The 27,860-nt window shown below is 36.7% G+C and overlaps 1 protein-coding gene across 1 annotated transcript in view; it reads left to right on the plus strand.

The window, feature by feature from the left end:
- Window positions 1-1,508: 1,508 nt before the first annotated feature.
- LOC150107950 (uncharacterized) overlaps window positions 1,509-27,860 on the plus strand; it is a 46,509-nt gene continuing 20,157 nt past the window's right edge. Inside the window, exon 1 of the mRNA XM_090390560.1 lies at window positions 1,509-2,198. Within this exon, the coding sequence (XP_090246686.1) occupies window positions 1,870-2,198 (329 nt within the window). The 5' untranslated portion in view covers window positions 1,509-1,869. The remainder of the gene's footprint in view (window positions 2,199-27,860) is intronic.

Below are 27,860 nucleotides of genomic sequence, written 5' to 3' on the forward strand. Positions count from 1 at the left end.
CCTTCGACATGCTAAACTGGTTCATCTAGATACCCTTTAAAGCTCCTACTGGCCTTTTAAAGCTTAAAAATGTTTCAAAATAATTTTATAAGAACAAGAAACATCTTGCTATGCCTTTTATATGGAGTGTGGAATCACATGCAAAATCATATAAACTTTTATTATATTTTAATAGAGTAGAACTTTGTAATACGCAACTGCTGACTAAGCACGTTAAGGATAAAATAGTGTGTAATATAAAAATAATATTAATAATCAGAAAATGTCGGGGAAAAAAACAAAGAAAGGTGTAATGAAGGCAGATAACGACATCTGAAATTTTCTAAGGGTACTGAAATTTTCGGCTAACGAGAAATAAATGAGACATTATCTCCATGTTTCCCAGAAAAAAATAAACACTCACTTTACTAACATCTTTACAGATTTTTGGTTCACATCTTTTATTGATAGTTAAATATACTTTGGAGTTGTATAGACTGGTCAGCTCATAAGCTTGACTTGTAACAGTCAATAACATATATTAGGCCAAACTATTGTTCTCCTTGTTGACACTGATGTCCGGTTTCTCCATCATACTTTCTTCACTTGTAATTATGATTTCCGGCTTCCAAGCGATACATCGAGAGTAAACCCTTGCCCGAGGCGCCGTTCTGTATATGGAGGCTCTCATTGCTCAACATTACATATTTGGAAGACCTTAGATGACAGCAATGGGAACCATCGGCCAGGAAGGTTTCAGAGTGCGTAACATGACGAAGCATTTTAATTCTGTATGTATTCATTTTAATCATTAAATAAATATTATTACTTAAATTTCTTAAACCGTTTATAAGAAGAAAAAAAAAAACAGTCGACCAATCTAATTCGGCTCCCTTAAGATTTCAGTTATCGGCATTACATGTACGAGACTCCTGGATGGGCCATGGGTGAAGGATTTAACCTGTACATTCTCCACTTAAGAATGTAGTTAAAATGCTACAAATATGTTATTGCTGAAAATTCAGATAGAACAAATGTCATTCTGCGGGGAAGTTAGACTGTAGAACACGTGTTAATGAAACTGTAGTAGCCTTTCACTGATGTGGAGCTATGTGTGAAAAATGTGAGAATCCATTTTTCTTGATACTTTTCAGGTTATTTTATTTCATATTTAAAATCTTTAACAATTATTGTCTAGGATTACTTAGGGAGTAGAATTAAAAGAACAAAACTAAAAGTTTAATACAAGTTTTAGAGAGAGAGAGAGAGAGAGAGAGAGAGAGAATTTTTAACTTACTAGCGATGTTAAGCTATGCTACTCAGTCGGTCTCTCTTGCTGTGATCTTGCCAATAAAGCCACTATTGTGTAAGGTCGAGAGACTGAAGAAGAGATAAAACGAAGGAAGGAAAAAAATAAGAAGAAAAGAGAGAACGAAACGAAAAAAATGGGGGAGAGCAGACATCACACGAGCTGGTTGGGCCATGCGGTGTGAAAGAGACGGCGGTAGTTGGCCGATGTCCAATGAAGGCAGGGCTAGGTTGGCTCTAGTTCCTGCCGTGTTGTATCATTTACGTCCGAACACGGAAGTAGACGGCATCGTAGTCTGAGCGGTGAGCTTACGGAGCAGTTTGTCGGCGAAGAAAGAGGAATCTATAAACATATAAATGTACACGCGGACTGCCGTTTTTTACAGCTGGTCACGTGGCCGTGTGGAGACCTGGGGTGGGTGAAGAAATGGTGACGAAGGTTGTGACCTTTCTCCTTTTTTTCGGTGCTTTCAACGTGTGCATCCGGCTGAGTATTAGCAAACCTTACTTTGGATATGGCAGCATGCGATACTTCTAAGACACTCTACTTTCCCAGAACAATACGCCAATAGTTTCCACAACATGTTTCCTGCCCACGGGATGGACAGACCCGAGGATGTATCTTGTCCGGGAGACAGTCCCTCGAGCAGCAGCGGTAGCGGCAGTGAAGATCCCACCGAGGGGCCACCGCCCCACGAATCAGGCAGGACTCTGGAAGAAGCCGTGAGTAAAGTGCTTCAGAATTACGACTGGTCTTTGGAAAACAGACGGCAGGCGCGCACTCGTGCACATGTCAAGAGACCTATGAACGCTTTCATGGTGTGGGCACAAGCAGCACGCAGAAAATTGGCGGAACATTACCCTCACCTTCATAATGCGGAATTGAGCAAAACCCTAGGAAAACTTTGGAGGTAAGTAGGCATTTCTTTTCTCATCTCTCTCTCTCTCTCTCTCTCTCTCTCTCTCTCTCTCTCTCTCTCTCTCTCTCTCTCTCTCCGCATTCTACTCATAATTAAAAAGAACAGCTCGCCTGATGATTCAAAAATGATTGTTAGCGCATCTGAGGGAAATTCTCGGCTTGCTGATGTCCATCAGCAGAGCTTTGTGATCTTCATTAAGTGAATTCTACATGGAGAAGAGGGGGTGAGGAGTAAAAGGTGAGCTCACTGAAGGTCCTGAAGAAAGAACGATGAATGACACTCTAGATAACGAAAAATTTTCTCTTTTCGCTTCTCTTTGAATGGAAAATCCAGTCTGCTGACAAGAATAAGTTAAGTTACAAAACTTTTCTTTAGGCTAGTTTATACCTTAGTGCATGTGAATTCTATAGTTTTCCAAAGCTATAAGACGCTACTTCAACACATGATTTCGTATTTTCTGTGGATATCTTTACCTGTATAAATTACCATGGACGTTTTGTTTCGTCCAGTCTACTGTACAAAGATATTCGCATTTCATCAACATGAAAAAAAAAATGGAACAAAGCGATTGTTGAGATCTGCACACAAAAAAAATTCTGTTACTTTTTTACGGTAATTTCACCCTGAAAAGTTTGAGTTTGTAACGCAAATCAGTGTCTTGGGTCAACTAAAAGTTTCATAAGTCTTGCATCACCTAGTTTTTTTATATGTCACTTTAGAGCAATATTAAGTAAAGTGATGGTATCACGCGAAGGAAATAAAAATCTTTTACCATCTGCACATCCATTTGCACAAAGGAATTAAAACCTACAGGCTGCAAACTTGCAAACCACAATTCTCCGAAGTAGCCACGCATATCAGAGGAATATATGAAATACCAAACGAAATAAAAACGATGGGAGCTGTAAAAACTTGTTTTGAGATTTTTAAAATATTTGCTTACATAACAAATTCAGTTGATTGTTTCCAGACTATTTTTATGGACCACTAATAGAATGAATCACTTTTAAATTGCAGTATCACATGTACTGATATCATGGCGTTGTCACCAGCATATTAATATTGCAGGATTCTGAGAGTAAAACATCTGAGGTGAATAAAAGAAATAAATATTTATTTATTTGAAACTTTTGCCTGATTTCCAAAATTAGTCCAATTTTCATATCGTTGTAATGACGGTTAGAAAACTAAGAAATATATTATGCATATATCATCCAACATTAACTTAACCAGGAAAATTTTAACAAGTTCAACAAGAAGTCTTTTAGGCTAAAATCCAAAAAGATTCTTTGATGCATCACAAACGACTTTATTTCGATTTCAATGCCTTTTGCCATTTAATATTTTGCTTTATACTGGTCAATCCTGTGTAAGAAATATAGCAGTAATGTTACTTAAAACAGCTTTTATTATCGTATGTGCTGAAAGAGAGCTTTGTCAATTCGGTCAGAATCGAAAATGAGAATCAAATATCTCTCAAGTGGTCGCCATTCGACTGTTTTTTGATGCTTTATGCTGGGTTTGGAAGTGGTCTAAAAGTTGTGATCATCTAATTATATTCTCTTCGATTTTTTTAAACGAATCCACAAGAAGGTTGTAGACCTATCATACATTAGTACTATGGATGACGGGTTAACGGTTCAAAACTACAGAAACTATGTTCTAGAGACCAAATATGAAACTTTTTCAAACCACTTCAAACCTCCAGTAAGCAGGGTAATGGTCGCACACCGGGGAATGAAATTCATCTACCATTTAAAGACATTCACAAACATCTCCATCACAACGTAATCAAACTCAGGACCTCTTGGTTGGGAAGTGGAGAATGCTGTCAACCCAGTCGACCTGGGCGGCAAATTGCTCACTAGCTGACAAAATACATTTAGATTCAGTAAAATGCCAACTTTTCTCCATGTTCTTATTATAGATGGAGATATAGCACCTCCTGTTTACTGCATTTCAAGTTGGATCGGTGTTATAAGATTCTATCTTTGTCATGGTCTGATTACTATTGTATAGTGTGAACATAAATGAGTCGCTCAGTTTCAAACACATATTTATATTTTATTGCGATTCCGCCCACGAATGGTTGGAATAACGCAGAGACGCTTTTCACTCGGGCAGCGCCCAGGTGGCCGGGTGGATAGAATTTCCGTGATGAGAGTGGATATTTACAAAACACTAAACAGCCAACAGAAATTAAAGTTACGCATCTGGAAGGAGAACGTTTTGGTGCACTTGTAGAGCCTAATGAGTTATCGTTTATTTTATTTTATTTGCCTTTTCCTGGACAGTGATAGAAGTTGTACGTCGGTTCCATGATGCAGATAAACAAGTTTTATCTGCATCGAGACTGTTCATTAAGTCACCAGAAAATTCATTCAAAAATTTCATTCTGCCGTAGGTGTAATCTACGGCTAGCTGGACGCCTTGATTTCTGAGGGTGGTATGCGGAAAGGCACGTGGAACACTATTAACTATTTATTTATTAATTATTATTTTTAAGTTCAGCTGGTGAACTAAAGTGTTCATACTGCTGTAGAATTAAAATCTCTCTCTCTCTCTCTCTCTCTCTCTCACACACACACACACACACACACACACACACACACACACACACACACACACACACACACACACACACACACACACACACACACACACACACACACACACACACACACACACACACACACACAGAATGAATCTTGTTTCAGCCAAATTTGTTTATGTGACGATGGGTAAGTAGATTTCGTTCAGTAAGAACTGAACGAAAATCTACTGAGAAAAAAAAAAAAAAAATCTCGCTCCATCACTTTAGAACCAACGATTTCATCACTGTGTGAAAAAAAAAACGAAATAGAAAATAACAATAGACTGATGGCTTTAACCCGTGTACTGAAATGCTTCGAAGTCCTGATGGGAATTCCGATTGTGTACGGTTTATTACTACTTTAAATAAATTTTGTGATATTTCTCTGATTTCTTGGGTTCTCTTGTGATTCATGGTAGATTGCGAAGTTCACTCATACTAACAGATTATGGTGATGTGTTTCTGTATCTTTGAACTCTCTATAGTGGTCAAATTATTTCGATAGCGAGCCTTCGTAGTTCAGTCAGTATAGCCCTTTGGTCAGAAAGACCTCGGTTCGATTCCCGTCACATGACGTGAGGAATCTTTATCTGGTCTCTTTCGACTAAAGGTGAGTTAGCCAGTCTCATACGAGGTAGGTTTTTTGTCCCCCAGAACAAGCAAACTGGCCCATGAACACACACGGATCTACAGTCATAAAAAACACATATTTAATCCCTCAGTAGAAGGGGCTCAACCAGTCCTGAAGGACAGTCAAGGAACGGGGGGGGGGAACACACACCAATAAATAAAATTTCGAGAGCATTGGGTTGTCAGAAATTGTTTTGGTTGGTAGGTGTTTTCCTCAAAGAAATGAGCATCCAATATATGGAAAAGAATCAATGTCAAACGTTTTTTGCTTAAAGTCGAAAACGAACCGTATGAATGTGATTCTAGTTATTGAATAGAGAAAGCCTCCCCCCCCCTAGGCATTTTCTCCATCTTTTTTCGAATTACTGGATTTTTTGAAGTGGGACTTTTTCCAGCAAAACGTTGGTTCTAATCCCTGCAACTCAAAATTGTCAACCTTAGAATTCATCCTGTTTCCGAAAAGAATATAACGATTAGTATTTACGTGTATTAGATAGCTACATTTGTCCGCCATACGCTCGTTGGTGATGGCAGACAACTGCCGCCATCTAGTACTGCTAGATGGCATATCAATTTATGCATGGTAAATTCTCCGAGTATGGTAGTTATCTGCCATATGAGAAGTCTTCAAATAGTGAGTAGCTAACCTCAACTATCTATGACCAGTGAGAGTGGCAATCGGTTATCAACGGATTTTCAAAAGTTAATAAGTTAGAGCTAAAGCGTTGACGCTTTCTTCCTTTTAGGAATGAATGAAAGGGTGTGAGAGGACTTTTTTTTTGTTTTAAAACGTTCAAATGATGGAAATACTGAACCATATTATATGGAGATGAGCCATCCCGATCTTATTTTTCTGATGATGATAAGGAAATGTTATTGACTACAAATTCGTTCTGGAGGATGAAATTATTGATAAGCAATCTGGACATCCAATTCAATCATATTAGAATATATCAAGACAAAAAGATGATTGGTGATTAAATATTAGCAGAGAGTCCACTATAATACTAATTTGATTGAAAATCTGACTGTGAGGAAAGTTTGTGCAAAGTTAATAGATACAAAAGACATCCAGAAAAATACGATAATTATTTCCTATTCCATGGTTGTTTCCAAGTCTTCAACATACGTTGGAATTGCTCCACCGCACTAACGTATACTTGGATGGTTAAGGCAAAGTTTTTTTTTTATTTTGTTTACTTACAGATGTATATCGCTTCTCGTTTTCTGATAATATATTAAGCTCAATAGTTTTTTTAAAACCGATGTACTACTCAGCCACTTTAAAATATGTTTACTAGGATAGGTCAGCTAATCCTGCGTTCATAATCCCACATGTTTTACAATTGCATATATTCTCTATGACAATTTGTTCTTGGCTGATGAATGCTCTTTTTCAGATCTCCATGTTTTTTTTTATTTTTATTTTTTAAGACCTGAAAATTGAAAATTAGTAGACCTCCATACTTTCTACAAGTACATCTAACGGGAAGTCCATTATGAAAACAACAAAATGCACTCATCAAAAATGTTTAGCCGTATCATTCTTGTATCATGGTATCATTCATCAGAAAGACAATTGAATCTACAACACTTTTAGCTTCTATGTTATACACGTTCATTTACTTATCTATTTCATACCCTTTCTTTTCTGCAAATATAGCATATAATGTTTGCATTGTTTAAATTCGTGTTGCCTAATTTGCCACTAAAATGCTTTCCTTAAAACGAAGACAGTTGACGCAACAGATTTTAGAAATTGGAGTTACCAAATGTTAATAAATTCCATCCGGTCAGAGAAAAAGGAGTTGTTGCTTTTTATATCACTTTGAATCGTTTTGTTAATTTTTCCCCATTAAGCAGGTTTTTTAGGAAGCTAAAAAGGAACCTATAGGAACCTATAGGATATACCAATCTATCCAAATATCAAGCCTCCATAGATCGGTCGGTTTCGACAATGTTATTGAACCGAAAGACCTGAGTTCGAACCCCCTCTCCCTCCAGCATGTCTTTATCAGGGACATTGGGGTTGAAGGCGAGTTAGCTGTTCTCATACTAGTGGTGGGAGGTTTTTCCGAAAAATCAGTTTTATTTATTATCTTACAATCATAAGAACTGCCAGTTTACATACAAAAGCACACTTAGAGGTCTTGTCTTAGAATTCATGTTGCCAAATCCAAGCTAACGTAGAAAGTCTTGGGGGTTTAAGGGCCTAGGGAAATCACTGACGATGACGACCAGAATTCCAAATATCATAAATGTGACGGAGAGGCAGACGACAAATGGACAAAAATCATTTAAATATGTATGTTTATTTAAACATGCATATTTAGATGCACGTTTAAATAAATTTATGGGCGTTGCACGCATGCACACACACACACACACACACACACACACACACACACACACACACACACACACACACACACACACACACACACACACACACACACACACACACACACACACACACACACACACACATTATGGCGCCTTGATAGACTGATCTGTAATTCATATTTTGTGCTCCTTAGATATGTTTATTCTGTATCTGCGAGTAATTTGAGCTGTGTTTTAATATACAGTATCATGATATTTACCTATTTTTCAAACACTCGATGAATATTTACCTTGTTTAATTGCGACTTACTTGTAATAAAATTCATTAACTAAATCCCACATACGCAAGAACATAAAGTTACAGTTCAGAACCGCAGTTGACCACGGTTTGATACCTTGAGCTCGAGACTGAACAATACTTTATCAAGCCTTTTGAAGTTTCAAGTAAGCGGGCTGGTGTTCTCATACTGAAAAACCTCAAGCATCTCTCACCATAAAACGTAGTTTGCCCAAGCTACAATGGGCTGGAATCCGTAGTCTGGAAACTAGAGACGCTATTCTCTCGACCAACAAGGTCTGCGAATCATGACCAAACCAGCTCGCAGGCCAGTTTATCTGTTTCGCTAGAAGCAAAAATTCAGATATTGCTTGAAACTAGCTAACTGACTTGAATTCGAAAAGTTCGAATTAATGTTCACTGATACCTGACGGGACTCGAACCGAAGTTTTTCAAACCAAAGGCATTCACGGAGGCATTCTTTAGTATCTCTGTTGTGAAAAGGATGGCAAAACATGTTTTATGAAGAAAAGAAAGAAAATTATAAGAAAACGTTGTGGAATAACTAGTGTCTAAGCAACAAAAAGTGGAAGCACACTTATAAGACGAGGCGTGGCAGGATACGAAAGGCACACACGAACTGGGACTCTTGCTACTGCACGTGAACATTTTTTTCATCCTCCACATTTTTCTCCATAATGAATATAGAAAACGTGACTAACAGCGGTAAGGACATAAATGCCTTTCCTACCGAGTCTTCTAATTGCGGAACACAAATCAACTGATATTTTCATATAATTCATGAACTGAGGCCTAATTTTCAGTTCCTTGAGGGACAAAAATGTCGAAGGCATTCTAGTCGCCCCGCATAGATGTGGGCGGTCTTTCAAATGGAGTCTTCAGATAGTAACCCATCATCAGTACTGACACCATTTGAGATAAAAAATCATCAGGAAATCATTAGAGACATAAATATGCCTCTCTTTGGATATTTTCTTTCTTTCATTCAATAATACGTTCTATAAACAGGTTCAGATTATTATCAATTCTTGAAATTTACCACCGTAAATCATTCTCTTTGAATCTTCCAGATGTTATCAAATTGTGACCTCAATCGTATGCTATGATTAGAAGAAAAAACTTGCTGTAACTCATATCGGTCTAATTGGAATCAAGCTTAACATAATATCTGAATGAAGCCGAATTTTAGTAGGGTGAAGTTAAATTTCGTTAAATGCCCATTAACTGATTTGATGAGGGAGAACTTAGAGAAATTCTTGTCACTCGACTAAGAATTAAACACAAAATGGTCGAAATATTTCTAATGTTTAATGCTTGGAAAGTTATCTTTAAGAAGAGTGAGGTTATGAGATGATCACATCCTTGGAATAGAATGGCATTCGCGTATCATTAGTTTCACTTGTCTTGATGACCCACTACACCTTATAAGAAGAGCATTAATGACCATAATTTTGACTAGAAATAACAAAAAAGAAATAAAGTGCTATTCAATATCCACTTAATTTTGAATAACAAAAAAGAAGACCAAACAGAGAATGGGGCGATGACATCGTCAAATGGTGCGAAAACTCTATACACAAACTGAGTCGTCTTGCACAAAATAAAATGCTATAGAAGAATCATATCAAGATGGCATCAGACACCTACGGGTATTGGACCCATGGTTGTTGTTGTTGATGATGAATTTTGACTAGAAGATATTCAGATATGTTCAGTGCCAAATTCTTTATCTTACCCCCCCCCCCCCCCCCCCAAGGGTGGGTTGAGTGTCCCGTGGTTACGATTTTAATGCAGTTATCATATCAATTTTTTGCTGAATCTCCCTAATGGCGGGATGTAGATACCTATAAACGTTTGTGTGTGTGTGTGTGTGTGTGTGTGTGTGTGTGTGTGTGTGTGTGTGTGTGTGTGTGTGTTTACAAGGCTGGTCCGCCCACTTTTGGGGGGGGGGGGGTAAAACCGACTAACTGACTGAAAATATTCTAACATCTTTGTATGAGACCAAAAGACAAGCAACCTTTATGGTATCGCAGTTAACAGGAATTGAATAGAAGGGTAATGATTTTTTTCAACCATTTATTGACTCCAATAACAAATTATCACCTGTTTCATGTCAACTAATTTATACCTGAACGTTCTGACGACCCACTGATGGGATGGCAGAATCAGAGAGTTTTTCCCGCATTTACTTTGATTGGCTCTTTCGAGTTTTGTTCAACATAAACATCTTGCCCTCTCTTCAACCCCATTAACTCAATGAGTCTCTCATTCACGTTAAGATCTCTTTGCATACTTTCGGATGTGATTTTTAGTTTCCTATTATGATTATTGCTACTTGCTGCATGGCTTTCAGACGACTGTTGAACCTCTTTCATTATCTTGACCACTCCTCTCTCTTCTTGAATCATATTTCTTCCACTTGGATATCCTTGAATCAAAAGTACTTTCAATAAGTATTACTTGTGAACCTTGTCTGTTATCCCTTTGTATTATTTGAAGCATGTCGATTCATTGATTATTAATGGACTCATGCTCTTCTGAAGAAACGACTGTAAATTTATTCACATAATTACAACCAAAACCGGATTAATGTCGTAAATGAAAGTGTTTTTTACATAAGTGAAAAGCGATTAAAAAGATTTGATAAGCAAAAGTAAACAATTGAAAAGTTTCGTTTTTTTCAATTATTTGATTATCCGTTTTTTTTAAAATAATATTTGAATCATTATTCTAGAGTCAAATTTAAATAACAATGATTGTATCAATGTTTCTAGAATGGGAAGACACACAATAAAAACTTTTGATATGTAATTGTTTCACTTAGTCCTTATATTTAAGGATTGTCATTCTTCATAGGTCTCCCCTAATTTGTCCTATTTTGTGTATATCTTGCTTCAGATCTTCATAATCGTCTACGTCTTAATCAACTTATACGGGGTGTCCTAAAATTCACGCAAGATTTAAATTTAGTACCATTTGTGCGGTAAAGTGTTGCCAACGAGAAAAAAAGACAGCGTGACAGCTGACAGTTCAGGGTTATTAAAAATGACCACACACAGCGAAGAGATTTCGTTGAATGGATTATGGAACAAGTGGATGCTTATTTTTCGAACAAAATCATCTTCAGCGATGAAGCTCATTTTCATCTTGATGGCTTCGTTAATCGACAAAATTGTCGCATTTGGGGTTCAGAAAATCCACGAGTGATTGTTGAGAAACAAATGCATCCATAACGTGTCACTGTTTGGTGCGGAATTTGGGCTGGAGGCATCATCGGTCCATTCTTCTTCGAAAATGCTGCTGGTAAGGCAATAACAGTTAATGGTGCTCGCTATCGCGACATGGTAATCCAGTTTTTTTTTGTGCCTAAATTGCAAGATATGGATGTGGACGACATGTGGTTTCAACAAGACGGTGCCACATGCCATACAGCCCGAGAAACAATTCAATTACTGCATTAGTCATTTCCTGGTAGTGTAATTTCCCGTTTTGGTGATCAGAATTGGCCGCCCAAATCATGTGACTTAACGGCGTTGGACTTTTTCTTTGGTTTGTTTTGAAGTCTAAGGTTTATGCCAACAAGCCCACGACCACCCCCACGCCTTGAAGGAGAAAATTGAGCGCTGTATCAACGAAATTCAGCCACATTTTTGCAAAACGGTTATGGAAAATTTCGACAAAAGAGTGTGTATGTGCCAGCAAAGCCGTGGAGGCCATTTACCCGATATGCTATTCCATGCATAACCCTATACTGTATACTTTATGAATCAATAAGAAATTACAATTTTTAATTAAAAACCTGTGTTTTCTATCAAAATATTACTTCTTGCGTGAATTTTGGGACACCCTGTACAAATACTCTTTTATATCTTATCTTTGAAAGTGTCGGCGCATTTACAGCGGCAAGTGAGAATTGTGGGACACCCTCTTTTAATCTCGTCTTCTTCTATACATTGTTCAATTCTGATGATGTCAAAGACTATTCAGTGAAATATCAGTTGCAGCTAATGGTTTTCAATTGACATCACTGATCCTTTACAGTTTTTTTTTTTTTGTCTGCTCGACGTGCTGATCTGAAATTCCGTATTAAATCCTCGCAAAACAATTATAATTAACTCTTGAAAAAAAAAGCCGAAAGAAAACCTCATAAAGAAAGTGACGTCACCTTGTCTTTTTTCATTTTGATTTTAATTTTAGTTTGCAGTTTTTATTAAAATAAAATTATTTCAACTGAGATTCAAGACGAACTAATATTGGCTAACTAAGAACAATCTTTCTATACGTTGAGTATTATTTTATCTACAAAACTTTATAATAAAATATCTTTGTTATTGCACAAAAATCGAAAAACGCTCATGCAAAAATTCTGGGAAAGAATTCTTTCCCAGCTTATTTCAAGTGCAACATTTTCGATTTCAATTTCCACTTGTTCTACAGGTAAATTTAATATAAGAGTATTCCAGGCTTCATCCTTATTCATTGTCCCGTAATGACAACTATCTTCGAAACATATCTTAATAGCCAATTCCTTGTAGCCAATATAACGGAGTTTACAAGATGATATTAGAATATTTTTTATGTGAACCACCAACGAACGATCACAAACGAAAATATATCTAATACCGTTTGTGGGGATACGGTTATTATTATTATTATTATTATTATTATTATTATTATTATTATTATTATTATTATTATTATTATTATTATTATTATTATTATTAGAGTTACTACAATAAAGAGCCAAGAGGCTATTTTTCTGCCGGTAAATTAAGTTAAGGGGATAATAAATCCCTTATTATTTTAAAGTCGGATACTAAACTTGGAGATCGAAATCCATCGAAATCTAAGAGTTTCATGCCGAAGAACTATCGGCGAGTCCAAGCGTAAGTCATCACTTGTGTAGTACAACACTAGTGCAACTCGTGTCAAAGGTGGAGCAAGCTTCGTCACTGTCCTTAATATTTTCTCATAATGTAAAATGCAGCTCCTAGGAGATGTGTTACTGTTTTACATTATGAGGAGAGGCCACTACCCAGACCGGTTTCGACCTTTATTGAGGTCTCATGCTCTACCTTTGACACGAGTTGCCATACTGTTGTACGTGACGATTTACGCTTGGACTCGCCGATAGTTCTTCGGCATGAAACTCAGATTTCGATGGATTTCGATCTCCGAGTTTCGTATCCGACTTTAAAATAATAAGGGATTTATTATCCCCTTAACTTTATTAATAGAGTTATTTTCATAACATGTCATGATCTTCTTTAGTTTGTAATTTCGTCTACTAGGAAATATCTTCCGCCTTTCTTGCCTCTGTTTCTTTTCTTATTTTTTTAATTATTTTAAGCACAAAATTTCTTCATTGAAACAAAAAGAAAGAAAGAAAGAATAAACTGATTCACACTCAATCTGAATAGTGTAGCGTTCTTTTTTAAGATGCACATACGAACAGAGGTTTTTGTAAAGAAAAGCTGCAGTAGTCGTGCGAATGAATGAATGAATGAATGAATGAATGAGAAAAAACAATTATTCTGTCAGTTTAGAGCTGAACAGTGAATTGAAACATTATGCTACATGTCTTCTTAACTTTAGAAGAAACTCTTAATGCCAGTTCTAATGAAGAGTGCCGAAGGAAAGTCTGGAAAACAACGAACACTGTCGTGATAGTTCTTTTGTATCCGAGAGTGAGCGATGAGAGGAAGATAATTAACAATATAAATGTCCTGTTTTTCACAGTCAAGGATTTTTTTTTGGTGAGAGTACTTTTGGCGTATTCGAGTTGTCTACAAGTCAGTAGTAAAAGTAATGAAATAACACCTGGATTAAAAGAGAAAACCTATTCCTTAAAATGTTGAATTTAAACATTGGAGTCTGCAGACTCGAAGAGAGAGAGAGAGAGATCATAAATTATCTAAGAATTTGTGTGTTTGTTTTAGCTTCTTTTTTTCCCAAGAAATGTGCTAGTATTAAAATGGATATAATTATGTGTGATCTTCACTGCCTCCGTAGTTCAGTCGGTATAGACGAAGTGATTTGGTCAGAAAGACCTGGGTTCGATTCCCGTCCATGACGTGACGAACCTTTATCTGGCCTCTTTCGATTAAAGGTGAGTTAGCCGGTCTCATACGAAGATAGTGTTTTTTCTCACGGAAAATTCGGGTTTTTCGTCCCTCAGGACCGGCAAACGGGCCCTGAACACAAGCTGCTACAGTCAAAAAATACATATTAATCTCTCATTAGGAGGGCTCAACCAGTCCTAAAGGGGCGGTCGAGGAACGGGGGAATCCCACACGAATAAATAAATAAAAGTGTTTAGAGAGAAATATGAGGATTCCAGAAATTTAGTTCATTTTTATTGAACAAGATTTGTCAAACAAGAAAGATGAAAATAGTAGACTTCATCAACTTTGTATTCGAGATTTTGAAAAACTCCGAAGCAACTACAATAATTTGCATTGTTTCTATCAAGTGCATACGTTCAGTAGCTAACTTATTTCTTTTACAGGAGAAGAACTGAAGTTTCCTGTATTAAAAATGCCACTTTTATCTACTCGTACTGTTAATGGCTCCAGAGGGATTCTCGCTTCATTAAAGAGAGAGAAGAAATCGTGTATTGAATGAATATAATTGATGATAAAATCTTTAAATATTCTGAAATCAGTTGCAAGTTTGAGATTCTAAGTCTATTTACTGGCACGTGTGTGTGTGTGTGTGTGTGTGTGTGTGTGTGTGTGTGTGTGTGTGTGTGTGTGTGTGTGTGTGTGTGTGTGTGTGTGTGTGTGTGTGTGTGTGTGTGTGTGTGTGTGTGTGTGTGTGTGTGTGTGTGTGTGTGACGAGTAGGGAAGCGGGAAACCCGATTAGAAAACACAGACAACAGACCATAAGATTTAAACGGCTATTTAAACGCCCTTTATTCCAAACGGATTATATGCCTTAGAGGTATCAACATGAAGTTTGAAATTATAGTCTTCTTCTTACGCAATTGTCTTCTTTTGTCCTGAATAACGTGAACCCTGATTTCAAAAGTTGGCTCTCTGGCATCAAGATTCTTATTTTGTGCATTTAGTGCAGGGGGAACATGCTATGGCTATTTTTGTATCGGTACTAACTGTTTCTTTGTTTACAGTTACGACATCATTGGTACTATCAGATTAGTTTTATCAATGATGGTATTGTGGAACCACTTGGGTTATCATAATTGGCTGAGAGAGAGATCAAACGTCAAAGATTCTACCATGTTGTATTAGAAGTACCAAACTTCACAATAAAAAGTAATGCTAATTAAAAGAGGTCGAGTTAGATCAACAACTTTAATGGTCCAAACGATCTTTGTTTCTCTATTCTTTTATACAGTAATTTGAATTTCAACGCCCACCCGGGAGGATAAAAAGCGCTAGAAAGAAGAATTATGTAGAATAAAAATCACTCATTACATCTCCTTTAATAAGGACACCGTTTTGAAATTCCTGCAGAACTGGAGTTGGATCCTACAAGAATATATATGAATTCTACCAGAGGCATTTGTATATAAGAACAATAAAAAAAAGAGATCTGTATGCCTTCAGAATCATTAAAATCAGTGTACTTACCGGTAAAACCGGATCACTGTATATGAGGTACGCCCTTGTTATTTTAATTGTTTAAATTTGAACGGTGTACACGAACTTAAGGAAGGACAGACCCTTTATCAGGGCTTTTCAGTTGAATGTAAGTTATCCAGTCTCAAACGGGGGAGGGGAGAAGAAGGGTTTCTCGTCCGGGAAACTTGCCAGGAGAGCACAGTAATATACACACTAGAATATATATTTACTCAAATATTATCTCCTATCCTACAATTAGAGATTGGCGGCGAAATCCAACCTGGAGAAGTTGTGGGCCTTAAAGGTCGTCTAAGTTGAATCATTTCTAATCAACTTAATTAGAAAGAATATAGTCAAAATGGGATCATAATTCTTTCAAATATTAGTAATATATTAATGTAATTACTTTTTAGCTACCAGAAAAATACCTAATTTCCATCTTTCTTTATTTCGTCCAGCCTTCATGTCATCTCTTGCTTCATAATATTCATATGCTCTTTTCCCACTTAGCTCTCATGATATATGCTATACTGTCTTTAGCGTTTTTCTTTATCCGAAAAAAAAATTATCTCTTTTTGCAAAACAGCATATTGCTCTTTGGAGACAATGTGTGAGATAGGCTTCCAATATTTGAAATAAACTGAATAACAGAATCAAAATCATTGATTCTTCGAAATTCAAGCAAATATTTGACTAATATTTTATATAAAAACTTATATGTATACAGGGTCCTTTCCATTGATCTTCCAATGCAAGAACATGGAAACAACCGAAATATTTGTGAAAGGTACAGCAGAATGTTTATGTTCTTTTTACCTGACTGATGTGCAGGTGGAAACCCCGAAATCAACGTTGTATTGAACCCCACGAAAGAGCCAATGCAGTTTCGGCCAAAATTTGGAATATGGTCTCTTGACCACAAAACATCCAATGGTTGCTTAGCTTCTTAGAGGTTTTTCCCTACCAAGTGAAATGAATGACTGTTACAGATACAAAATCAATCGACCTTTTATCACTGGCAGAGGATACTGTTAATAGATCATTCGCACTCGACGGTGTTTTACACGTGATTACACATAAGTCAGGTAAAAAAAACCGCATGCAACATAAACATTCTGCTGTATCTCGATGTACTGCACCTAGCAAAGGTTTGCTGCAGTTTTAAAGCAGCAACTTGACTGACATTATTTTTAATAATTACAAATATTGTTGTTGCTATCATGACACTGCTTGAATTTTAGAAGAAATTTCTAAACACTTAAAACATAATGTCAGCTAAGTAATTAAACTGCATCCAACTTCTGGCTTTCTCAGTACTTGACCTTGACTCACATATTACTATGATGTGAAGTTTTGTTAATGAAATGTCACACTTATGTTTTTAAATGAAATAGCAAAACAGTCGAAAAACTGAGATCTGTTGAGGTGCTGAGGTATATCCTCTCTCTCTCTTTCTCTCTCTCTCTCTCTCTTGCTCTCTCTCTCTCTCTCTCTCTCTCTCTCTCTCTCTCTCTCTCTCTCTCTTCTCTCTCTCTCTTTTTGGTCTGGTTTTGCGGAAATTATCAAGGGAACCTAAACAACTTAACAACGAACTATACTCCAAATTTTTCTGATAAAGATTGGCGTGCAAGTGGCTGAGGAGGAAGCAATACTCCCATTTTTTTAATGTCAAATTTTGAAATTTTTCGAAATTGAATTGATGTTGAATGATGTGAACTGTAGACATTGGATCACTCCATAAAATCTCCCTTCGTTTTAATACCGGTTTAATACAATTAGATTGAATTTTACAGATTGGATCAACCACCCTATGGCAGCATTAGTTAGGTTTCAATAAAGCCAAATTACTTGACGTTAATGGAAAGATGAGCTATGCTGAATTTATCAGGAGACCTTTTGTAGCATAAGAAATAGCTGTATTCCTTTCTCGAAAATGCTTGAATCATGCGACTTACAGAAGTGAAAGAAATTGCACTCATAGATTCCCCCATTGTATGAGTCCATTTGCTCTCAGTTTTCTGATGTGCAGAAAACACTTGTGTTGCAAATTTGGTCGACACATGGTTGAACAATATGATTTGAAGCAAAAAGTGTCTTAATCTATTTCACACCTCTTATTAAATCGACCACATTCAGAATAGTTGTAGCAACAAATCCAAACTATCTATTAATCGAAACCATATCAAGATGCAGAGTTTATGTACTAATTACTGATTGGAGAAGAAATGATAAAATATTCGATCAAAATGTAAAAATTCTTGGAACCCATTTCGTAGAATAAACACAACCATTAAACGCATGCTGTTCAGTTAAATATTAACTTTTGCTTTTATACAGCCCCGCTGTCTGTGTTTTTCTCACTCTCTAATATACAAACTCCAACAATAAAGTAAGGAGACAGATTTTATCAGGGAGAAAATGTAGCAATAGTGAATCCATAGCGACAATTAGAATATTTTTGAATACGTTTGATTCTATTTTGTATACAGTCGTTTTGATGTCATTAGTGTAACGTGGTTGGCAATGCTTTTACAGATATAGCTTTATTAATTCGTCTTTCATAAAAATACCAGTTTCATTGGCTAAGCGGATATCGTCTATGTTATTCAACCAAGAGGGTATGCATTCAAATCCCGCTATGGTATGAATACTGGAAAAGTTTCTAGATGATTTTCATTACAGGACGTGAGACTATTCCAATTTTATGGGCGTAAAGTAGCTTGGATAGATGTATCATGTTTCGTATCCAGAACAGTTTTCTAACCTAATCCATAACCCTTTCTTGGCTAAAGTATATAGGTTTACAAATATCTGGAATAAAAACAATATCGTATTGGTAACAAAACAGACATCTGTTTTATTACAAATCCATGTTTACAGAGAGGATGTGATATTCAGACATCATGTGAGATGGTTTTGTTATGGTAGAAAAGATATTGAAAATGATTGACTGAGGCATTTTCGGGAAAGAAAATGCCTCAGTCAATCTTCCATCACTATACCATAAAATATGGAAAAAATCCTAGGAATAAAACACTTGACTGTGAAACTGATAGCAGAATAAATGAATATTGACATAGAGTGTCATATAGATTTTTAGCTTGAAGTTTTTGGGATGGACAAAAAAAATGTACGATGATATTTCCGAAATAAATTTTAGTGTTCTAAGCATAAGATCCAAAAATCACAGCTTCTGTTCGTAAATTAACAAAATTAACAAAAATTTTTAAAAATCAATGAAACACACAAACATTCATTTCGTAGATGGCAGCCAAAAGAAAAGACAGTTCTGTTCAAAGAGCTTTTCTGTTTTGAATGATAAAAAATCATTCTACCCCGTATCCGGCAGGCTACATTCACCTCGTAGCTCGATGGCTCAATCGAACTTTCTTTTTTTTTTTTTATAATTTTTTTATTTATTTGGTCAGGAGGGATTTCGTTTTAGAAAAGTTATGCTTGATGCTGCCTTGTAAGTGCTATCCTCTTTTTAAGTAATTAAATGCTACAACTTATTTAGACAACATCACAAAATTACAGCGATCCTCTTTCGAAAGAGATGGAGATCTGCAGTATTATTTCCACTGTTCCGCTTTGTAATTTTGGACGTACCGGATTATGTTGTTGTTGTGACTCATCGCCAGCGTTTTCACTCTGTAACCAGTAGATCGTGGATTACAATCCTACTGTGAGAATGGATGTGTGTGAATGACTTCCGGTGGAGATGAATTACATCGTCCCGGTGTGAGCTAATGTAGTCCGTCCAGGACTTTTTAAAGTTCCTTGTTTAGTGTCTAAATGGGAGTTTCTGGATGATGTAATCCTTGGTGATTAGCATACTGCAAAGTTATCAACTTTGCTTGGGTGGATTCATATAAAAAATCTAAAATCTCAGGTTCACTGCTTCTGCTATACAATCTAGGAAATTAACGAATCTGAAATTGGTGTGATTATTAAATAAAGATCGTTCATGAGCATATCGTAAACCAGGGATTTTCAACCTTTCAGAGAGTGCGGGCCGCATGAAAGATTCCAATGAAGCCCGCGGGCCACTAAGCTATATTGAGGTATTTAGAATTGTATGATGCTTTCTAGATTCACAAGGAACGTTGGCATTTGATACTTTACATAAAATCCTATAAAAATAAACAAACTCAGCTTTGAGCGTAGGTAGGAGTCGGTTCATGATAAATAAATGCAATCTATACTTGAAAAAAGATAATTTAATGAAGAAAACATTCATTTTTTACAATGTCAATGAAAAACTTTTCAATGCTTTTCCTTGACCAGCTTGTCGATGTTGGCATCAATGTTAGAAGTCGCTATGCGCAGAGTATTCTCGAGATGTTGGTCCGTAATCTGAGTTCTAGAGAAGAACTGCTCACATAAGTATGTATTTCCTAACAAAGCGTACATCTTCAAAGCATGCCGGCGAAGATTAGGGAATGCGTCCTCAGAAATGTAGTCTTTGTAAAATGTAAGCAAGGGCACATTGAATAATTTTTCTCTCAAAGAAGAGTTGTTTTGGAGTTCAAGCAACTCCATTTGTACTGAGCCTGGTATTTCGGCAGCATTGACACGGAATGGCATTGAAAATAAATCTAAAGAAGACTGTTGGTTAAGAAAATCACTAAATCTCTCTTCGAACTCACTTCACAACACGGCTATTTTGTAACGTATTCATCAAGAGACGAACAGTTGGGCTCAGCGAGAAGCTGAAAATGAGTTAAGTCGTTTTTTTGCGAGTTGTGCCTCCCAAAGTTTGAGCTTCGCCACAAAAGCTTTGATGTGATCAAACAGAGTGTGCACCAGTTATCTTTGGGCTGTAGCCGCGTATTTAGGTCATTCATATGCAACGAGATGTCCGTCACAAAGCAAAGTCCATCATCTACTTCGGATTGTTAAATTTCTCAATTGGATTCCCCTTGGTCTGCTATATTTCGCTTCTTAAGTCAAAAACTCTTTTAAGACCCTTCCCTCTGCTCAACCAACGCACATCACTATAATAAACCACATCGCCGTGATCCGCTTCGCACCCTTGAATCAAAAACTCTTGGAATTGAAGATGATTCAATCCTCTTGCCCTAATAATGTTGACGACAGTCACAATAACTTTCATCACTTTCTCAAATCCAATAGTTTTTGCGCACAATTTCTCCTGGTGGATTAAACAGTGGTAATGAACGAAATCTTTTCATTCTAGTTCCGGTTCTTTCCATAGCAGCCAACAAACTCTTCGTTATTTTGTGGTAACTGATGGTAACACCATCAGTTACCACACCTTCGAGGTTGATAAAGCTGAGGTCGAAACGCTGGAGCGTTTTCTTGGCGGCTTCAAGAATATCAGTGCCTTTCGTCGTTCCCTTCATAGGTACGAGCGCTAGCAGTTCTTCTGTCAGATTGAATTGTTGATCAATGCCACGGACAAAGATAGCCAGTTGTGCTGTATCCTTCACATCTGTGCTCTCATCTAAAGCAACTTAATATGACGTAAATTCGGACGACCGTTTTTTTAAAGTTCCTTCAATGTAATTTTGCCAATGACACAACTACAATTACCCCAGACAAACTCGGCTTTTTGAACACTTCCTTATTATTTGGGTACAGACTTTCCCCAGCAGCAATGAGACACTCTTTCAAAAACTCGGCGTCCAAGAAGGCTTTTGATTTTTTAGCAATTTTTTCAGCTATTACATAATTTACTTTGACGCTCTCTTCCCTCTGCCTTTTAAACGTGCCCTGCTGGCATTTTAAATCAATTTGGAGACGGTTCATTTTGTCCACACGAAGATGCCCTTGAAGGTGATCGATATTGGTCGCATGCTTTGTCTCACATTATCGATTTATATTGTATTCTTTTGAAACTGACTTACGACAAATTAAACACACTGACTTATCGTCGATCGGCACAAAAAAAAAAGTACAAATTGGTCCACTTTTCATTAAAATCCCGACAAGAATCAATTGATTTACTCTTTTTACTTGTACTTTTTTACGCTATAGTGATGGCAGGTGAACCCAAAAAAATGATCCCAAAATGGTTGTGTAACGGTTATTAGTCACTGAATATGTCTACAGTAATGAAAAAAGTCTGGCAATATAAAACCACAATAGGCTATGGCTGACACGACGAACCTGCGTGCGCTTATACACGAATATCACTCTGTTCACGACTCACTGACTGACTGTGGATGAGATCCTCTTGTATTTATATGAAAATAACGAAGTATCGAGAACCTTCGAGATGTATCTGGAAGGCACCAGACAGCGCACTCGAACGAACTACTGCTTCAGCCATCTACCTGCGACGTTAGTACCGCTTGGCGCTGGCAGATGGCTGAAGAAGCATGTCTATTTAATATTTATTTTTATAGGATTTTATGTAAAGTATCAAATGCATAGCGTTCCTTGTGAATCTGGAAAGCATCTTACAATTCTAAATACTGCAGTATAGCTTAGTGGCCCGCGGTCTTCATTGAAATTATTTTTTATTTAATCGCGTTTTAATGTTAAGTAGTTGTTTTTTCAAATGGCCGGCGGGCCATGCGTTGAATACCCCGTTTTTGAAATTAAAGATTTTATTGGGTCTTATATCCTTTTCGTTCCCCCAGAAATCTTTAATGTTAAAATTAAAGAGATCTGGGGGAACGAAAAGGATTTTTAATATGACTTTTTGTAGTTATTTAAATTAAGGGGATATTAAATCCCACATTGTTTTAAAACCGAATAAGAAACTCAAAGATTGGAATCAGAGAGTTTCATGCCGAATATAGTAAACTATAAAAGTATCGGCGATTACTAGCGTGAGCTAATGCAAGTAGTCCTAGTACGTAGTACAATCTCGGGCAACTCGCAGCAAAGGTGGTAAAGTTCTGATCGCTATTCTTGGTATTTTCCATAATGTAAAAACATATTCCCTAGGAAGTGTATGCCTATGAAGTATGCCTATGTATATGAAGCCTATTGGCTCTTTATATTTAAGTAACTTAATGGATGCATCTTTTTTGACAACTCGTATAGCAGAGTATATAAGTTCTTTTCGTTATACCCTTTGGTATCTATTTGTCTAGCTACTCACTGATGAAGCCTCAAAAAAGGCTGAAACCCGTCTGGGTAGTGACCTCCCACCATAATGTAATAACAGCATACATTTCCTAGGAAATGTGTTTTTTACATTATGGAAAATACCAAGAATAGCGATCAGACTTTACCCACCTTTGCAACGAGTTGCCCGAGATGGTACTACGTACTAGGACTACTTGCATTAGCTCACGCTAGTAATCGCCGATTCTTTTATAGTTTATTATACTATATTCGGCATGAAACTCTCTGATTCCAATCTCTGAGTTTCTTATTCGGTTTTAAAACAATGCGGGATTTAATATCCCCTTAATTTAAATAATGTTTACATCGCTGAAATGAAGCCTATTGGCTCTTTATATTTAAGTGACTTTTTGTAGTTTATTTCTAATGATTTGAGGTTATGCAAAATGCAATAAAAGCATGGTGGTGTTTTTGAAGTGTTATTTGAAACTCAATTCAGAATTTCTGAATACCTGTAATGGGTAATTGACAGGCACATTCAAAATTCAATTGATAACACGAATAACTTTACTGACGAATTTTGATTATATTTCGTATTTGATAGATGATATTTACTTTTATTTATTGTGTCACTTCTAATCTTAGCTTTAAGCGAAGAAATTTTAGTATCACAATTAAAATAATATCATACCATACATACCTATCATATTACACCTATCGCTAACATATTCAAAAGTGTAACGGAAAGCTTAATGCTACAACGTTGTTCCCAGTTTACTAATGACTGAAATCCAAACTGTCGTAATAGTCTTAAACACTGTTAAAGAATGATTGTGATTTACATTACAGGCCAGCAAGGCATTATTCTCTCAGACTTTGGTCTTCTAACATCTTGAAGCAGACATTAATTTTGGTACAATTACCTAAGTGCTAAAACAATTAAGGTGTGTGTGTGTGTGTGTGTGTGTGTGTGTGTGTGTGTGTGTGTGTGTGTGTGTGTGTGTGTGTGTGTGTGTAAGAGAGAGAGAGAGAGAGAGAGAGAGAGAGAGAGAGAGAGAGAGAGAGAGAGAGAGAGAGAGAGAGAGAGAGAGAGAGAGAGAGAGAGAACAAACCTGAACCTGAAACAAGAGATATTAGAGTTCTCTGATGATTGTTAAATTAGGATCGATCTGGAAAATAGCACATAAAAGACAAAACGGAAATGGATATTTGGTTGTGTAAAGTACTTAAGAACAGTCGTTTTACTGCTCGCCTCTACCGTAATCCTTTGAGCATATATGCTGACAGATCCCTGAAAGATGATTGCTTTTTACCACGATCCTACCCACAACCTCTAAACCTAACGCATATCAGTACTGTGGATAGTCTAACAGTTCGATAATTAGGAAACCCTCTTCTAGAATCATTATTATAAAATAATTAACATCGCAAAGAGCTACAAGATCTGCAGCCTCCCTCTCTATTTCTCCCTAGAATGAATCAGTCATTTCCTTCCCAATGCATGCTAATCTTTTTTTTTTTTTGACGCTTTTTTCGATCACTTAACAACAAAGTTTTAACGAATGATACTACGAATACATACAATGATACAAATAGAAATATTGATTACTCGTTTTCATGATTCATCGTGTGCCAAAAGTTTTCATTTACAAGTTTAAGTGATTGCTCAGTCACGTTAAAAGAATGGTTATCAAACTCTTTGTCGGAAAGAGCACAATTTTTCTCTGAACTTTTTGAAATTGGGTTTTTACTTCATAAAGAACAGAGAAATTAGTTGGTAAATACAGGCAGCTGACCGAAATTATAAAATACACTCTCGTAGGTTGGTAATTAATACAAACAATTCACTCCGTACTATGTGTATAAAAGGTGATCGACTCGGCTTTAATATCAAAATTTTCGAGAGTCTGTTTATACTTTCCGTGTATATTCCTTAATATGCTTATAATCCTTGGCCTCACTATACTAGAACGAACGCATAAAGAAAAAGCAATATTCCTTTTTATATGGGTAAAATATATGGTACCATCCTGAACTTTATTGGCTGCTACTCGACAACTAATGGCAAGCTTTAAGCTGGATTATTTGCTATCATTGCAAACGCGAATAAAATGTTTAAGAAGATATGACATTGTGATGTCCGGTAGGGTAACTTTGTCGGGAATAATATACCTCAAGACGTGCACAAAATTTTAAAGAAAACTTTCAAGTTGAATCATCTTTTTATTATGCAAGATCAGCCTAACAGATTCATTCAGTCATGCACGAAAATATTGAAATATGAACTTCGACCGTCGTTGTTATCTTATTTGAAAGAAACTCATTTAAAATCAAAATACAGAAAATTTATTGATATCAGAATGGGTATCAATAAAATGAAACTGAGGCTAAGAAAAAATATTGTGTTCGATGAATCTACATTTACTCTGTTTTGCACAGATGGCGCCGTGAATGCAAGTTACAGGATATAATGACCAGTTCATGTATCATTCATTGAGCTGTCGGTCGCATTTAGAGAATGCTCATTAGCTTGACAGAACTCTTTCGAGATCATGATTGTTTCTTTTTTTAATATATTTTATTCATGTTTTTTCACAGTTTTTAAACATTTTATCCGGTAGCTGAATTCGAAAATAGCCATCTGCATTCTGTATGATCTTTTCTTAGTACTCGATGTTAAGTATGTGGTTGGTAGCAATGTCACGTGGTCATTACTCATAGCGATGTTCTTCACAACAAACGAATTCCGATCGCGATGATAAATGCGATCCAGAAGCGGTACTGGCAGCCGGAACACGTTGTATTACCACACGATACAGATTGTCTTCAGACCATGTGATCAGAGCATTCCGATGTTCTGTTTCCAAATAGGAAATCGCTAATCGGTAGAAAAATAACTGTTACGCCCCGTGTAAATCAATCCCTTCATAAAACTTGATAAATGATGCAAAAATGCGTTTAGAAGCCCTCGGAGAGGTTTTGCGAACGCTGTCGATTCACTGACGGAATCCCCACTGTCAGTAGCTTACGAGGCGGCAATCTGCATGCGCATCAAGTCAGACTAATTAGGCACGGGATCTCTGATACTCCTCGACTCAAATCTGCCATTAATCAACCCAAAGATAGCCATTAATCTTAGCTTTGCCTGCGTTTCTTTATTTTTATCGCGACACTTGCCCGTACTGGTTGGATGGCATCCAGTACTGCCCATTTCTTTCTTTCTTTTTCTCTTCTCTTCCCTTCCCTTTTTTTTTTTTTGTTGTTGTCGTCCTCTGAGTCCCGACGAGTAAATGTACACCCGTTTGTTTGTCTCCCTTCCGTCACGTGTATACATAACTTTCATCCCCTTTACTGTAGCAGTTATTCATGAAGGTTAGAAACAAAGACTCGAAATGCAGATGCATCGTGGTTATGGATTTATCTTTACAACGGGAATTTTCCTTTCTCTCCTTACGAAGAAACAGATTTTTTTTTTAAGACCATCCTCGCCATAAAGTTTGCGTGTGTGTTTGCGTTAAGAAGTAGTTGTTAATGTCTTCCAGCGCACGCACACATACACACACACACACACACAGAGTAAATGGTATGCAAGCAATCATTTATTTGAGGTATTTGCTAACAACGAATTCTGTTGCGCGAGCACACACTCGAAGAGAAATGTGACAAAGGCAACAATTGATGGTGGAGACACGCGGATCATCTGGTTATGTGATTTCTCACCACCAGCTTTTCCTTCTCAAGTGCTGCAATCAGAGATGCATCTACAGATGTGTCAAGCATTTTGAGAACACATGAGAAACTATGCTTCGTGTGTATAACATCTCCTTCTTTTTCCTGCTATCAGTGCTCCCAGGGAGGCTCAGCAGGACACGACACCGCTCCTTGGGGCGATTCCGGGAAGGTCAGTTCACTATGTAGGGGAAGGAAATTTCCTACTCCACCTGGATAAAAAAAAAAAAAAGGATGCAGGCAAGTTCCGATGCATGTGGGGGTGTTAGTTGCTAGGTAACTATTTGTTGAGATCAGACGAGCCTTAAGACTCCTCTGTACACTGTAAGGGAATCTTGCAGTCTAAGTAATTGATTTCTTGGATGATTATGATCTATAAGGGATAAGAAGTACCGAAAAAAAAGTCAGTCATCATTATTATAGTGGAGAACAGATGACAAAATATTTCAGTTCTTCGTTAGTTATAATTTAGGTTTTAATTACTGAAATATTGCTGGGTATGACTTCTAATTGATGGTGAACAACTCTTTCCTGAGCGAATGTAGAAATAAGAATGCATAATCTCTCTCTCTCTCTCTCTCTCTATCTTTCTCTCTCTACATAAATAAAATACAGGCTTTTCTGACTCAGAGGACTGTGGTGAACTTTAATGCTTGAATATCTGATGTGCATTTTTTGTTCTAGTTCTAAACGAAGAGGTTGAAAACATAATGAGAATACGAAATTAAAAAGCGAAGCTTTTTTGACAATGGAACAGCCCCTTTATGACGACTAGGTTACAAGAGATTTATCTCATATAATTATATGAGATTTGTTTAATTATTGAAAGATTATTAATTTTACACACATATGCACATTTTGAAGGTAAAGATGGTATATAATTTGGTACAAGATCTTGATCACATCTGAGACGATATATAATTAGAAGTGCTGATCATAAAGAATTCAGATGTTAACGTAGAAATACAAATATTAGATAGCCGAAAAACGTGAATAAAATTAAAACCAATAATGAAAAATGAATTACGCCAGCTATGAATTTAAAAGAACTGAAAATAAAGAATAAATGGAACATAAAGTATGTTATACACACGGCACGCCAACAACATGACGGGTGCTGGCCGTTTACTTCAAAACGTCATCAGATATAGAAAGCAGAAAACTAACTGTGAGCTTGCCTCTTGGTTTTTATGGAACGATGCTTTAAGAGGGGGGGTTTGGCTGGTTTATTTTGTTTTGTTTTGTTTATTTTATTTAATTTCCATGAGGCGGAACAGACCTGAATTTCAATCCTATCTAGGACCCAAAGAACTCTTATAAGACTTTTCAGCTGAAGATTATTTGTTTTGTTTTGTACTACAAGCTTGATGAGGCGAGTAGTAAACCAACACGAAAGTAATAGCCTAGTGGTCCTGGTTCCTAATCGTAACCCCCTC

This window comes from Typopeltis vanoorti, chromosome 3 (assembly GCF_054136105.1).
Source record: "Typopeltis vanoorti isolate ZY-2024b chromosome 3, IOZ_Tvanoo_1.0, whole genome shotgun sequence".
Taxonomy (NCBI): domain Eukaryota; kingdom Metazoa; phylum Arthropoda; class Arachnida; order Uropygi; family Thelyphonidae; genus Typopeltis; species Typopeltis vanoorti.